Source organism: Gouania willdenowi, chromosome 1, assembly GCF_900634775.1.
Source record: "Gouania willdenowi chromosome 1, fGouWil2.1, whole genome shotgun sequence".
NCBI classification, from domain to species: Eukaryota; Metazoa; Chordata; class Actinopteri; order Blenniiformes; family Gobiesocidae; genus Gouania; species Gouania willdenowi.
Window position 1 is genome coordinate 4,323,374 of NC_041044.1, and position 13,636 is coordinate 4,337,009.

General features: G+C 36.6%; 1 protein-coding gene across 1 annotated transcript in view; it reads right to left on the minus strand.

Moving 5' to 3' along the window:
- The window catches only part of LOC114464609 (uncharacterized protein DDB_G0271670-like), a 38,421-nt gene that overhangs the window by 14,560 nt on the left and 10,225 nt on the right, over positions 1 to 13,636 (minus strand). The window contains exons 2-4 of the mRNA XM_028448989.1: positions 4,843 to 4,945; positions 1,775 to 1,834; positions 1,492 to 1,688 (exon numbers count right to left, since the gene is read on the minus strand). Coding sequence (XP_028304790.1) covers positions 1,492 to 1,688; positions 1,775 to 1,834; positions 4,843 to 4,945 — 360 coding nt within the window. The remainder of the gene's footprint in view (positions 1 to 1,491; positions 1,689 to 1,774; positions 1,835 to 4,842; positions 4,946 to 13,636) is intronic.

Genomic DNA, 13,636 nt, shown 5'->3' on the forward strand with positions numbered 1-13,636 from the left:
CCTGTAGGTACAGTATCTCTGTACCTGTAGGTACAGTATCTCTACGTACCTGTAGGTATCTCTACATACCTGTAGGTACAGTATCTCTGTACCTGTAGGTACAGTATCTCTACGTACCTGTAGGTATTTCTATGTACCTGTAGGTATCTCTACATACCTGTAGGTACAGTATCTCTACGTACCTGTAGGTACAGTATCTCTACGTACCTGTAGGTACAGTATCTCTACGTACCTGTAGGTATCTCTACGTACCTGTAGGTACAGTATCTCTGTACCTGTAGGTACAGTATCTCTATGTACCTGTAGGTATCTCTACATACCTGTAGGTACAGTATCTCTACGTACCTGTAGGTACAGTATCTCTACGTACCTGTAGGTATCTCTACGTACCTGTAGGTACAGTATCTCTACGTACCTGTAGGTACAGTATCTCTATGTACCTGTAGGTACAGTATCTCTATGTACCTGTAGGTACAGTATTTCTATGTACCTGTAGGTACAGTATCTCTATGTACCTGTAGGTATCTCTACATACCTGTAGGTACAGTATCTCTGTACCTGTAGGTACAGTATCTCTACGTACCTGTAGGTATTTCTATGTACCTGTAGGTATCTCTACATACCTGTAGGTACAGTATCTCTACGTACCTGTAGGTACAGTATCTCTACGTACCTGTAGGTATCTCTACGTACCTGTAGGTACAGTATCTCTGTACCTGTAGGTACAGTATCTCTACGTACCTGTAGGTACAGTATCTCTACGTACCTGTAGGTATCTCTACATACCTGTAGGTACAGTATCTCTGTACCTGTAGGTACAGTATCTCTACGTACCTGTAGGTATTTCTATGTACCTGTAGGTATCTCTACATACCTGTAGGTACAGTATCTCTACGTACCTGTAGGTACAGTATCTCTACGTACCTGTAGGTATCTCTACGTACCTGTAGGTACAGTATCTCTGTACCTGTAGGTACAGTATCTCTATGTACCTGTAGGTATCTCTACATACCTGTAGGTACAGTATCTCTACGTACCTGTAGGTACAGTATCTCTACGTACCTGTAGGTACAGTATCTCTATGTACCTGTAGGTACAGTATCTCTATGTACCTGTAGGTACAGTAACACTATGTATCTGTAGGTACAGTATCTCTATGTACCTGTAGGTATCTCTACATACCTGTAGGTACAGTATCTTTATGTCCGCACAACCGCGTGGTTAGCTCCCAATTTTAATTTACACCAAAAAAAATGTGACGTTTCGGGCTAAACGCCCTTCATCAGACATCACATTTTTTTTGGTGTAAATTAAAATTGGGAGCAAACCACGCAGTTGTGCTGACCTTTTTTTCATTGCATATTTGGACGTTTTTGATCCAGCACACTGCCTGTAACTGTAGGTATCTAGGTACTTATAGTTATCTACGTATCTGTAGGTATCTATATACTGTACGTACCTGTAGGTCTCTACCTCTAGGTATCTACGTACCTGTAGGTATCTACTGGAGGTGACGGTGGGGACACATTGAAGCTGTCTGGTGTTGCAGCAGCCTGAACACCGCTGCACCTCCACACACATGGGCCACAGCATGAAGTTGGCATTGCGTGAGTCGTGCATGGACCGCGTTATCTCCATCACTTCAGTCCGAACCTTACAAACAGCCAGCTCGGCCGGCTGGGCCTCCACTGTTAACAGTCACAGCATTCACAGAGTTAGAAGATGAAATGAGCAGAACGCACATGTAGAGGTAGAGATGGAGGTGCAAACATACCCAGACTCCTGGTGAATCGACCATGTGTGAGGTTGGAGGGAACATCTGGCTCGTCCTCTTCTGAAAGGGAAGAATGGAGGCAGGGTTGAGGTCAATTACATTTTTCAATCACAATTACGTCTTCAACTATCCATGTTCAATTGCAACTCAATTACAATTACCGGCATTTTTTCCAATTACAATTAAAATTACAATCATTATTTTCCCTCTGATATTTGATAACAATTATGTTCTCAATTACTAAAGCTGAAATTTAATTAATCACAATTACTGAGCCTGAAATAAATAACATCAAATATTTTTTAATGCCTTATAATAGCCTTACGTCAAATTTTTTTTTCAATTTTTTTCAATTTTTTTTGCCTTGCCTCAGACATTTCGGTGTTTTTCACATTTTTCATGCTTTACTGGATTTTCACCCCAGTTTAAGTGTGCTCATCATATTCAGCTAGTTTTTAAGTTCTTATGTAGCCTTGTTTCTGATGATGTGTTGTTGCAATAGTATAATATATTTCTAAATCAGTAATTTACTGATTTATAACTGTACTAAAAAAATACAAGTACCCATGAAAGCAAGTCAATTACAGAGACGTAGTACTCCATAGTACGTAATCCATTACTTTTACGTCTGGTAAATGTCATTGAAAGTTATCCGACACTGACCAGGGACGTTCTCGTATAAAATAAATGAGGCTGCGACAGCAGAGCTCATTGTTCTGAGAACAAAGGAAGACATTTCTCCCTCTAAAACAATTAGTGCTATTTTCTGCTACTATTTGTCTGGCCTCTGTAGGAGTTAAATATAGCACCAGCAGGTTTGCACTCTCACATATGTCATCATTTTACACTCCAGCCATTTAGTGCTAATTATATCCCTGCTGTGGATAGCTGGTGGTCACTCTGTGTGTGTCTGTGTGTGTGCATGTGTGTATGTGTGTGTACGAGAACAACACAACATGGCTGCCCCAAAGCGACAATTAGCTTCCTGCTTCAGAGAAAAAACATTTCTATTCCTCATTTCCTCTGTGTCTAAATGTTTCAGAGCACAGATTGCTTCATTATTTCCATCTCATCACATATGATCAGTTTGATTAATGTACACACAGCTGCTATTGTTTTGTGTCTTTGTTGTATTGTAGGCGTTTTAGAGCAACTCTCTTTGTGTGTTTTTATAAACATTTTGTCTTTTTCTAACATTTTGTGTATTTTTATATAGTTTTTTGTGTATTTTTCTGTCATTTTATGTTTTAGTTTTTGTTTTGTGTGATTTTTGGAGCCGTGATTTTTGTGTGTTTTTCTGAACACTGTATTTTTCTGTCTTTTCGTGTCTTTGTTGTTGTTTTGTGTAATTTTTGGGGCCATGATTTTTGTGTTTTTGAGACATGTAGCAACTACAACGCTAGATAAGTGAAGCCTGGATTTATCTCTCTTAGCGGGCTTCACCTATCCATACATTCTCCATCAGAGAGAAGCTGGACTACAAAGCGAGATATCAACACGCTAAGTTAAGCGAGTTGATTTCAGCCTGGCTACGTGTGAGCTCTTGTGACAGAGGAGGAGATTACAGCGTCAGACCAATCATAAATACAGAGAAACTCTGTAGAACAACTTACTTCACAATTGAGGAACAATTCTTTAAAAATATGAAGAACTAAAAACCATAATTCATAAAAAGCAGGAAGAAAAGAGCACAGACAGAAAGATACTGACGGTTAATTCACTGTAAAAGCGTGAGATGATCAATATTAATCCATGAGATGATAAACAGACAGCCCTCTGATCAGTTTCACTTCATTACATCACAGACGTGTTTCTATTCAGGTAGACCTCCTCAATTTATCACACACACACTGGGATGAGAGCACATTGTTTCACTGTAGTACAGTATGTTACTGCTGTGTATATAGCCATGTATGTGTACGTATGAATGAATGAATGATCAGGATGTCATCAGTAAATGAAATTATTAATTTATTCATTAATTATCTTTCTTTGCTAAACTCAGCTGTCAGATCTGCACCAATAAGGATCTTCTAACAATGGGCAGCTCATTTTACAAGAGAACTGATTGGTCAGGAGGCGGAGCTTTAGTACTCGCTCAGATCTTATCCATTTTATAACCTGGTCCAGACCAGGTTAGGTGTTCAGTAGGGATGTCCCGATACAACTTTTTCATTTCCGATATGATACCGGTATTGCAGCCTTGCATATCGGCCGATACCGATATTGATCCAATATCAGCATGAATCAAGGTTTGATCAAGTGATGTTAGCAACATCACTAACACATCACTTTCAGTTTTTCTCATACCTACTGTTGCTAACAATAGTTAGCAACAGTAGGTATGAGAAAAACGGACCCATTCATTATTTACCAATTGGTTACATAATTTTTAACCATCAACATAATATCTACAGTATTCTACAATTTAACAAAATAAATAAAAAATTAATTGGATTTTTTTTTTTATTTAAAAAATTAAAATAATAAATAAATAATCGGAAAATCTGGAAATTTGAATCCGATATTTGATATTCGTTTACAGGCTAATATCGGACCGATATCCGATACCATTATCGGATCAGGACACCCCTAGTGTTCAGCTTAAGTTGCCATGGTGATTTAGCCCGGTAAGAAGTTAGCCAGCGTTGTAGCACAAGACACACCAAATAAATCCTGGAAGTTACCGTGATAAGAGGAAATCTAGATTCGTAGTACAGGCCCTTGGTGTGTTTTGATTATTAAATAAACTTCTAAAAAGAATGTGTTGATGATTAGGCACATAAATAAATAAAAAAAAAATGTTAATCACTCCTGATCTTCTTAATCTTTGCACATGAAATGTGGAGACTGCAGCTTTAAAATTAGCTAAAATATTTCTGTTTGAACACCAAGAAAAGCGTTTCTGTCTGGGTTTCAAACACTGATCACAACACAAGGTCACTGCTGCTCAGTCTCATTACGCTGCACATCACTCCCACTGATGTCAACCAGCTCAGCATGTGCACGACTGCATTCCACAGGCTTCCCTCCTACATGTCTGTGTGTGTGTGTGTGTGTGTGTGTACCTGTGGTGTTGGTCTCCTGCTGCAGCAGCAGCTTCAGGTGGTCTACAGAGGAGATGGGGGAGTTCCTCACCAGGTCGATGAGTGCTGCAGGGAGCGGATCGCCCTGCGGACACAGACACAGACGCATGATTAGCTCATTTGGAAACATGTGTGTTTGGTGATTCAAGCTAATAAATATTTGGGCGTGTTGGAGGTGAATGGAACTCGTGCCTCGCTAAGCAGCGGAATCTGCAGAAATCTCCAGATGAGCAAACGTCAAACTATCAGAAGTCTGATCAATGTTGAAATATCACGTTACAAAAACATGATTACGAAAAAAATCTACTACGACTTGTAAACGAAGGCTGTGTTTAAAATGTCACCCGTACTATACAATACAAACTCAATGAGTATATACTGTCTACTATATACTATAGTATGATTAGGATGATAAGTGTTCCCAATGAAGTATACTTCCAAGTTTCCCAAGATGGACCTACAACAACAAAAACCTGAATCACACTGAGGCTAAATATCTGTTTATTCTCCACCTTTACTTTGAAAGTTCTGAAAACATTTGAAGTGAGAAAGTGACCAAGTACTAGAATATCAACATGTGCTCATTTGATCCATAAAACTCACTTTTACACATTTCAAATTTCAGATATTTTCAGAGACCCTTCATTGTGCTACTAACAAAACTTCCTGTAACTTCAAAACAAGAGCCCTGTTTACAAACGCGTAAAAAAAACAAATGGCAGACAAGAAGAGAGGCTTTTATTTTGAAAAGGGGATGTTTAATTTTTAGCTTGAAGTCGGTCCCAGGACCATTTTACATTCTGCTCGCAATGCATCATGGGACTTTTGAGTATGACTAGTGTGCCCACTGTGCATACTTAAAAAATGTCCCCATATAATATACACCTGAGTATTTCTCACACACTCAATCTTTCCATACTATCTAATATGAACACATACATACTCATTTTGACGTCAGACTTAGTGTGAGTAGTACGTTAGTGTGACATTTACAGCACAACCAAAGATTGGCAGTATGTGACAAGTATTTAAAGATAAACTAATCCCAGAGGTTGTGGCTATTCATTTAAAAAAAAAAAAAAAGCTTTGATTTGGGGGCGTGGCTCCTGGATCAGTTAAGACACACCCAGTCTATACTATAAAACCTCCAAAGAACAATCTAAGCTATGTTGACTAGCTACTCACTATTAGCTATAGGGTCATTCCGTGTCATTTCAACACATTTTCAGGACATCTTACACACTTTGGTGTGAAATGCAAATTTTTCTGATGAAAAACAAATTAAAAAAGTAATAAACAACAACAGATTATGAGACACAGAGCCAAGCTACAATGGCCTCATGTAAAGGATTTTCAAAATTAATGAGTGGTGAAATAACCCAAAGTTGGGGTCAAAATAAAAATAAAGAAGTTGCATAAAAAAATAAATTAAGAAAATGTTTTATATCCCAATAAAGAGTAACCTTTATACTATACATTATAACAGAGATCAGATGTTTTCTTATATTCTCACATGCAGCTATGGGACAATGAAAATAGTTAAAAATAAAAAAAAGTATTTTCTCAGATTTCCAAAGCATGTTACCATAGAACCAAAACATATCTGTGACTAATCATTAGTGATGTGAACAGTCTATGTTCATAGCTCTAAGCTGATCACATTACAGAGAGCTGAGACATATGCTCAGTAGTTTATTGAAGGACCAAACATGTTCCAGACCCAAACACACACTCACGGCTGTCATGTCCCCCAGATAGTGTATGTATAACAGATCTGTTTGTGTATTCTGAGAGAGTAGGTGGAGCTGTATTACTAAACCACATTTCAGTTTCCTATGTGATGTAGTTCCTGAGATATTGGAAGCTGAAAACACCCCCCTCACTAAATTGTCCATATCTAAAAAATAATCTGATCAAACTAAAAATGTACAGTGTGACTATTGAATAATCATGGAACAAAAAAGGTTCAAATTTCAGAATTTTTTGAGACCAATGTCCATGGGCACATTTTTTGAAATGTGTTGTCTATTCATAATTCTCTCAATGCAACCTCCTCACCACAGATTACAGAGTCCACAGATACTAGTTATTATTAAAAGGGCGTGGCCAAAAGTGATGTAAGAAGCCACCAAAACATCACTATTCACCATTCACAGCCAATGGCTGAAATTGATTGTAATAGCCGTGTTTCAACCCATAGAGGGCAGTCACTCTTACATTTTATACACCAACACCAAATGTTGATACTTTGATTAAAATGAAATGTCAACAGTTGGATAAGAATCATTCAACATCACAATTTCATACCAAATACATTGGTTTTCAGCAGAACAAAAGTGTTTTTTGGCGTTTAGCTACTTTTTACAGAACTGTACGAACACGTCACACATCAGTGTACGGTTGAATGTGGTGACTGTTGCTCATTCCTGGGCTGGAGCCCACCCACTTCTGTTCCCCTCTGGGTTTGAGTCTTTGTTTCCTATTTTTGGTTCTTTTTTCTAAGCAATCACCTTTTTGTTGAATGAAATACTTTAGGTGAGGGTGGAAATCACTCAACCACATGCAAACAGAGTAAGGAATGTAATGTTAATGCCAAAAACATACTAGGAATGTGAATAAAAGAAAGACATACATCACTACTGACAGACATGTAATTAAGAAGGTTTCTTTTCGGGCTGGTTGTTTATTGTTTATGGAGTTTTCTTTATTTTTTATAACAACACTAAGAGGATTAATGGTGGGAAAGCCAAACAAAGACGAAAAGAAAGAGAAGCTGATGCAAGATATCTTCGTCCTTGATCTCCAGTCAAAACTTGCTCCACTTTCACTTCCTGCTTCAGAGGAGCCGCTGCGTGTGATTGGTGCTCGTGTTGCTCTCGCGCTCCGTCTGTTTGCCCACAAGCGACACGGCTGCTCCTGATGCCAATTAGCCTGGCTCTCCTCTTTCTGCCACTTTCTATCTACGCATCCTGTTTTTATTCCGTCTGTTCCACAGCTGTTCACTCGCCTGAATCCTGCTTCAGCATCAACCAAGACTCTGAAGCTCTTTAAAGAAAAGTTTGATTATAAAAAACAAAAAACAGAGTCTGCGCTACGATTCACCAGGATTGTGGTCAATAAAATGTTTTCATTTACGTCTTCAATTCTCCATGTTCAATTACAACTCAATTTGGATTCATTTGTTCTAATTACAAATAAAATTATATTTTTCCCCTTTATTATGTAAATGTTTAGTAATATGCTAGTTTTCAGCCATCCCCATTTGTTTTAAGATCCCCAACAACCTTGTATTTTAGGTTTATTCTTCCAAGCTTGCCTGTTTTCTGGAGTTTTATCCTCTGAAAAGTCACTTTCAGGCTGTTTTTTGGGCCTGAAGCAGCACGTGTGTTTATCACAGCAGCAGTAAATCATTAACAGTCTTCCTTCTCCTCCTCTGACCACAGAAATAGTGCATTTAATACAATAATCCATTGTTTTGTCAAACCGCTGCGTCGCATTGGGTCACATACACGTCAAATCATCCCATAAAGGCGATACGAGGTTGTATAACGGATACTAAAAGTGAAACTGATTGTGAGCGCTCTGCAGTTCATCTATACATACTAAATGTAAAGATATTAACTGTGATATCAACCTGCTTTCACTATGTTTGTTTTAGCTGTGAGGTAGATTGAGAGGGAGGAGCTCATATTCTTATGTAGGGTAGGAGGAGCCAGGATTGTCAGGAGGAGGAGTTTCCACGTTGTGACGTCATAACGCGAAAAATCCAATTGGCCCATTTGGAGCTGATTTTTATAAAATGTGGAACAACAAGGAAGGGAGGAAACAGAACTTTCTTTGTCCTTCTGAATGAGGCTAAATGAATGCATATCAATGTAGCAAAACCATTATAAAGTAAGTGTTTCAAAATACTGCCCCTTTAATTAATCATAATTGCTGAGCCTTTAATAAATAGCTCTTGTGTTAGCTTCTTGTTAGGATCTCTTATGATAACGGGTCAGTTTGACCCATGTCTTTAATCAGCTGTAAAATACACTTAAAAAATAATATCTACTGTATCATCCAATTTGTTTGTCATCTCTTGGTTATTTTGTTAGGCTTCTTAATCAATTAATACATTAGTATTAATATTTCTGCTGAGTCTTGACACCGTAACCCTAGATTTATTTTTATTTCTTTTATGGTAAAATAATTTGTGGCCAAGTTATAGGGAAATAATATTTCAAATTTTTTTTGTGATGCCTGAATTTTGACCCCTACCAATCTTTTGACTGGTAGGTCGTACAGCTTTGGTTCAATTAAATAAAATACTCCACTTGAGATGAGCTTTTCATAAATGTAACCATCAAACTTGTACGATAAATATTCGTCGAGATATGAAAAATGTAGGTTTTTGACACTTGACGCGACCTTGACCTTGACCTTGACATTTTGGCTCCAAAAAAGGTCGATTGCACATCCTTGACATTACACCTATGAGATGACATACGTGTCATTAGTGCTGCATTAATAGCCTAGGAGGAGTTACAGAACAAAGGAGTTGTGGAAGAAAAATGATAAGAACTCCCACAATTTTCAATTGCCAAATACAATTTACCCCAACCTTCATCACAGTTATGTAATACATTTCATTACCACTTAAGAAAAGTTAAAATGTGCAAAATATAATGAATTAATATCAGATTCAGAGGCTGTGTTTAAAGCAAAGCGGAGTTATCCAAATCAAAGTCAGACGACTCAGACTAGTGAGCGGTGTTTAGCTTTGCTTGACTGTAAGTCGATACGCTCACAACATTTGATACACTTACATTCCATGAGGAAGATGCCAAAAAATATCAGGAAGGGTTAGGAGTACGACGCTGCCCTAAGGGACGAGACAAGGAGCAGCGCAGCATTCATTTTAGCATATTTTGATGTGCATGGATAAAGGATCATTACTGGTGCTGCAGCAAAGATTATAGTACAGGTCTCGATCCATGTCACAGGCACCAGTCATTAATAATTTACAGTAGTTAGCTATAGGCAGGGTTGGGGTCAATTACATTTTTCAGTTACAATTTTCAATTACATTTTAATTACGATTACAGTGACCAATTACAATTCAATTACAATTATTTTTATCCTCAGAAAGTCAATTACAATTATGTTGTCAATTACTAAAGTTCAATTACATTTAATCACAATTACTGAGACTGAAGTAAATAACCTAATAAACGTTAAACTTTCTTTTGTGTTAGCTTTCTGTTAGCATCTCTAATGATAACGCGTCCTAAATTAGCTGTGGAATACACTAATAACAAATATATATCATCTAATTTATTTCCTATCTATTGATTACCTTATTATGCTTCATAATCAATAGAAATATAGGTTTTAATATTTTTGGTGTGGGCGCCTGAGCCTTTTGTGTCCGTATAGCCCTAGATTTATATTTTTTTAAATGGTAAAATGAGGTAAAGCTTGATATGAAACATGTTTTAATAATGAACTGCATATGTGTAGAACTGTACATAGAACTGTAACATGGTTCCAAAGTTTTGCGTTACATTACAATGTTCTTGTTGAAGAACAACTCCTTTGTCCTAGAACTCCTCCTAGGCTATTAATGCAGCACTAATGACACATTATAGGGACAATGTCAACAATGTGCAGTCGACCTTTTTTAGAACCAAAATATCACGGTCAAGGTCGCATCAAGTGTCAAAAACCAAAACTTTCTATATCTCTACCAATATTTATCATACAAGTTCAATGCTAACATTTATGAAAAGTTCATCTCAAGTGGATTATTTTATTTCTTTGGACTGAAGCTGTACGACCTACCAGTAAAAAGACTGGTAGGGGTCAAAGTTCATGACATCAAAAAAAAAACACTTGTTCTCTATAACTAGCTAAAAATTGAGATACAGTACTCAGACTGGTACCATTGAACAACATTTCCTTTCAATGAGTGACCTTGACCATCTCTCAAGGTCATATTTAAGTTGAAGGTGAGTCGTCTGTTTTTCCTGCAATATTACTTTTAATTTCATTAGTAAAAACAACAAACTTGTCAACAAATCCAGATACAGGTTGTCATTTTTGCCAGTTTTTTTAAAATTGCCAAATACGTATTTGAACCCACCCCTGGCTATGTTTTGTCCGAGTATGTTTGTGCCTTTATTCTGTTGCTTCTCCAAATCAGTTTACCTTTTTCCTCTTGCTTTGCCGTGTAACCGTTATGCCTGATGCCACGTTGGAAACTTTTCCTGCTGGAACGTCTGCCATTGTATTTTACTACAGATAGAATGCATCGACTTTAGTCGAGCAGCCAAAAGTAACGCCCCAATCTTTGAGTAGCCGAAAAATTACATCACGTTCCTTGTTTTAAAGCTTGAATACAGAAAGAAGAGAAATATCAAAGGTCCAGAGTGCCACTTGAATTACAATATAATTATTATGGATTTTTGACCAAATGAAGCCAAAAAAAAAAAAACTACATACTGCAGCTTTAATGTTTAACAATACAGAACTAAATTGAATTATAAAAATGTATTATATATTAATTATTATTATTATTATTATTATTATTATTATTATTATAATAATAATAATAATAATAATAATAATAATGATAATAATATATTATATAAATGTGATACAACATTATATAATATAATATAAATGTGATACAACATTATATAATATAATAAAAAAATACAATAAATAAAACAAAAAAGTTGAATTGTAGTTCTAATCATATTTCATGTTTTGTTTTGATAAAACATACTTTTATCCCTCCCAGGATGTGTACCAAGTATGCAAGATATCAAAGATTTGTTTTCAAGACACTTTGATAAGAATCAATGCATATTGTTAGTTTTTATTTGAAAAAAGAAATGAGAAAAGTCATGTTCGAGACAGTTTGGTAAGAAAGACTGTATATTGTTAATATACGCTACAAAGATTCATTTTTTTTTTACATTTTCGGTTGGTGGTGTGCCTTAGGATTTTTTTCAAGATGTAACTTGGCTCAAAAAAACTTGAAAAACACTGGTTTAGACTTTAGAGAATGATCACTGCAGTGGAAAAAAATTACAGTATTTCACTGTGTGAGTTAATGTTAGGAAACACGTCCATGTCCACTGTCTGGTGTAAATACAGGTGTTAAAGATGTTTAATCTTGTATTTTCAGGTCTATCATTTGTAAATACGTGTGTTTTTCTGGATTTGTTTAAAGGAATGACTTTTGGAAATGTACTTGTTTTAAATGATAATACTATGAGTTAATGCATTAGCCAATACACTCAAATATTTTTTTTATCAATATCATTACAAACTGTGGAAGTTTAATTGCACTTTTCTTTACAATCATAATAATAATTTTCTTTTCATCGACAGATCACAAAAACCTTAAACCTGTTTTTCTCTCTTCACGTTCTAATTTGAAGGAGGAGAAGACAGCTTGATTTCAACATACAGCTATCATTACGCACATCGTAAACACACACGAGCATCTGCTAGTACACACACACACACACACGCTTGGAGAATGGAATGGAAATAGTCACATGCACATTGAGCAAACCATTGGTTAGCGTTAGCGCTGGGCTACAAGCTAATAACAGTGGTTTGAGCATAAGGTGTTTAAGTTACACACACACACACACACACACACACACACACACACACGCACACGCACACGCACACGCACATGCACATGCACACACACACACACATTTCCCTCAATATTATTTTGAAAGGTTTGAGATTTTTTGGGACATGAAGCCCATCAAATGTCATCTTTAAATGGCTCCTCCATGTTTTTATAGGTTTGGCCTAAAATCTTTGAAATGTCCTTATTAGTAGATTTATGTCTAACAAAACATGTTGTTATCCACCATATTCATTTTATTACGTTTTAAAAATAGGACGACTTTACAGTTTTAGAGCCTGTGTTCCTCCATCTTGAAATCATGTGATTGATGATGTCACACGGCCCCACTGCCTGTAAACATCCCATTGTTTTCTATTGGAGTCAAACATTCAGCCTGATTTTTATATAATTTAGCAGCTTTTTAGATCTTTTTGTGCTGCTTTTGGTTGCTCTAAACAATCAGGAAACGTTAAAGATGTCAATGTAAAACTCTTTTGTTTACAGAAGAGGATAAAAACAGTTGTTACCTGAAAAAAATCTGTGAACACAGGGCGACAGTTCCAACTCTGCGGTTCGGTAGTAGACAATGAAGCAGAGAATGAGAGCTCTCCTAAGGGACCTTTACTCTCCCTTGTGCTGTTTTCATTTATTATTAATATATTGTTATTTTTTAATTGACTTTTATATGCCAGTCTTTGCCTTTCTAATTACCCCTCGGGGATAAATAAAGTTTTTTCTGATTTTGATTTTTAAACAGTGTGCTGACACGCTCTAATGGCTGGAGTTAGCGTGTAAATCCTGGAATATTGAAGAACTCCCACCCTAATAGACTTTTATCCTCAGGGTTTGTGTGTCTTCAACTTTTCGTGATTACTCGCTAACTTCAGCCATCACAGCGTGTCAGCGGACTGTTTAAGGGGAAGTTAAGGTCCCTTAGGAGAGCTCTTCTTCTCTGCTTCATTGTCTACTACCAAACCGCAGAGTTGGAACCGTCGCTCCCTGTGGTCACAGATTTATTTTGGGTCACAACTATTTTTCTGAATATGGTGCATATTTGTTTATTCATAGATCTTCTAAGAAGTACATTTCAAAGATTTTTGGGAAAATTTGTAAAATCTTAAAGGATTCCTTTAAGAAGAT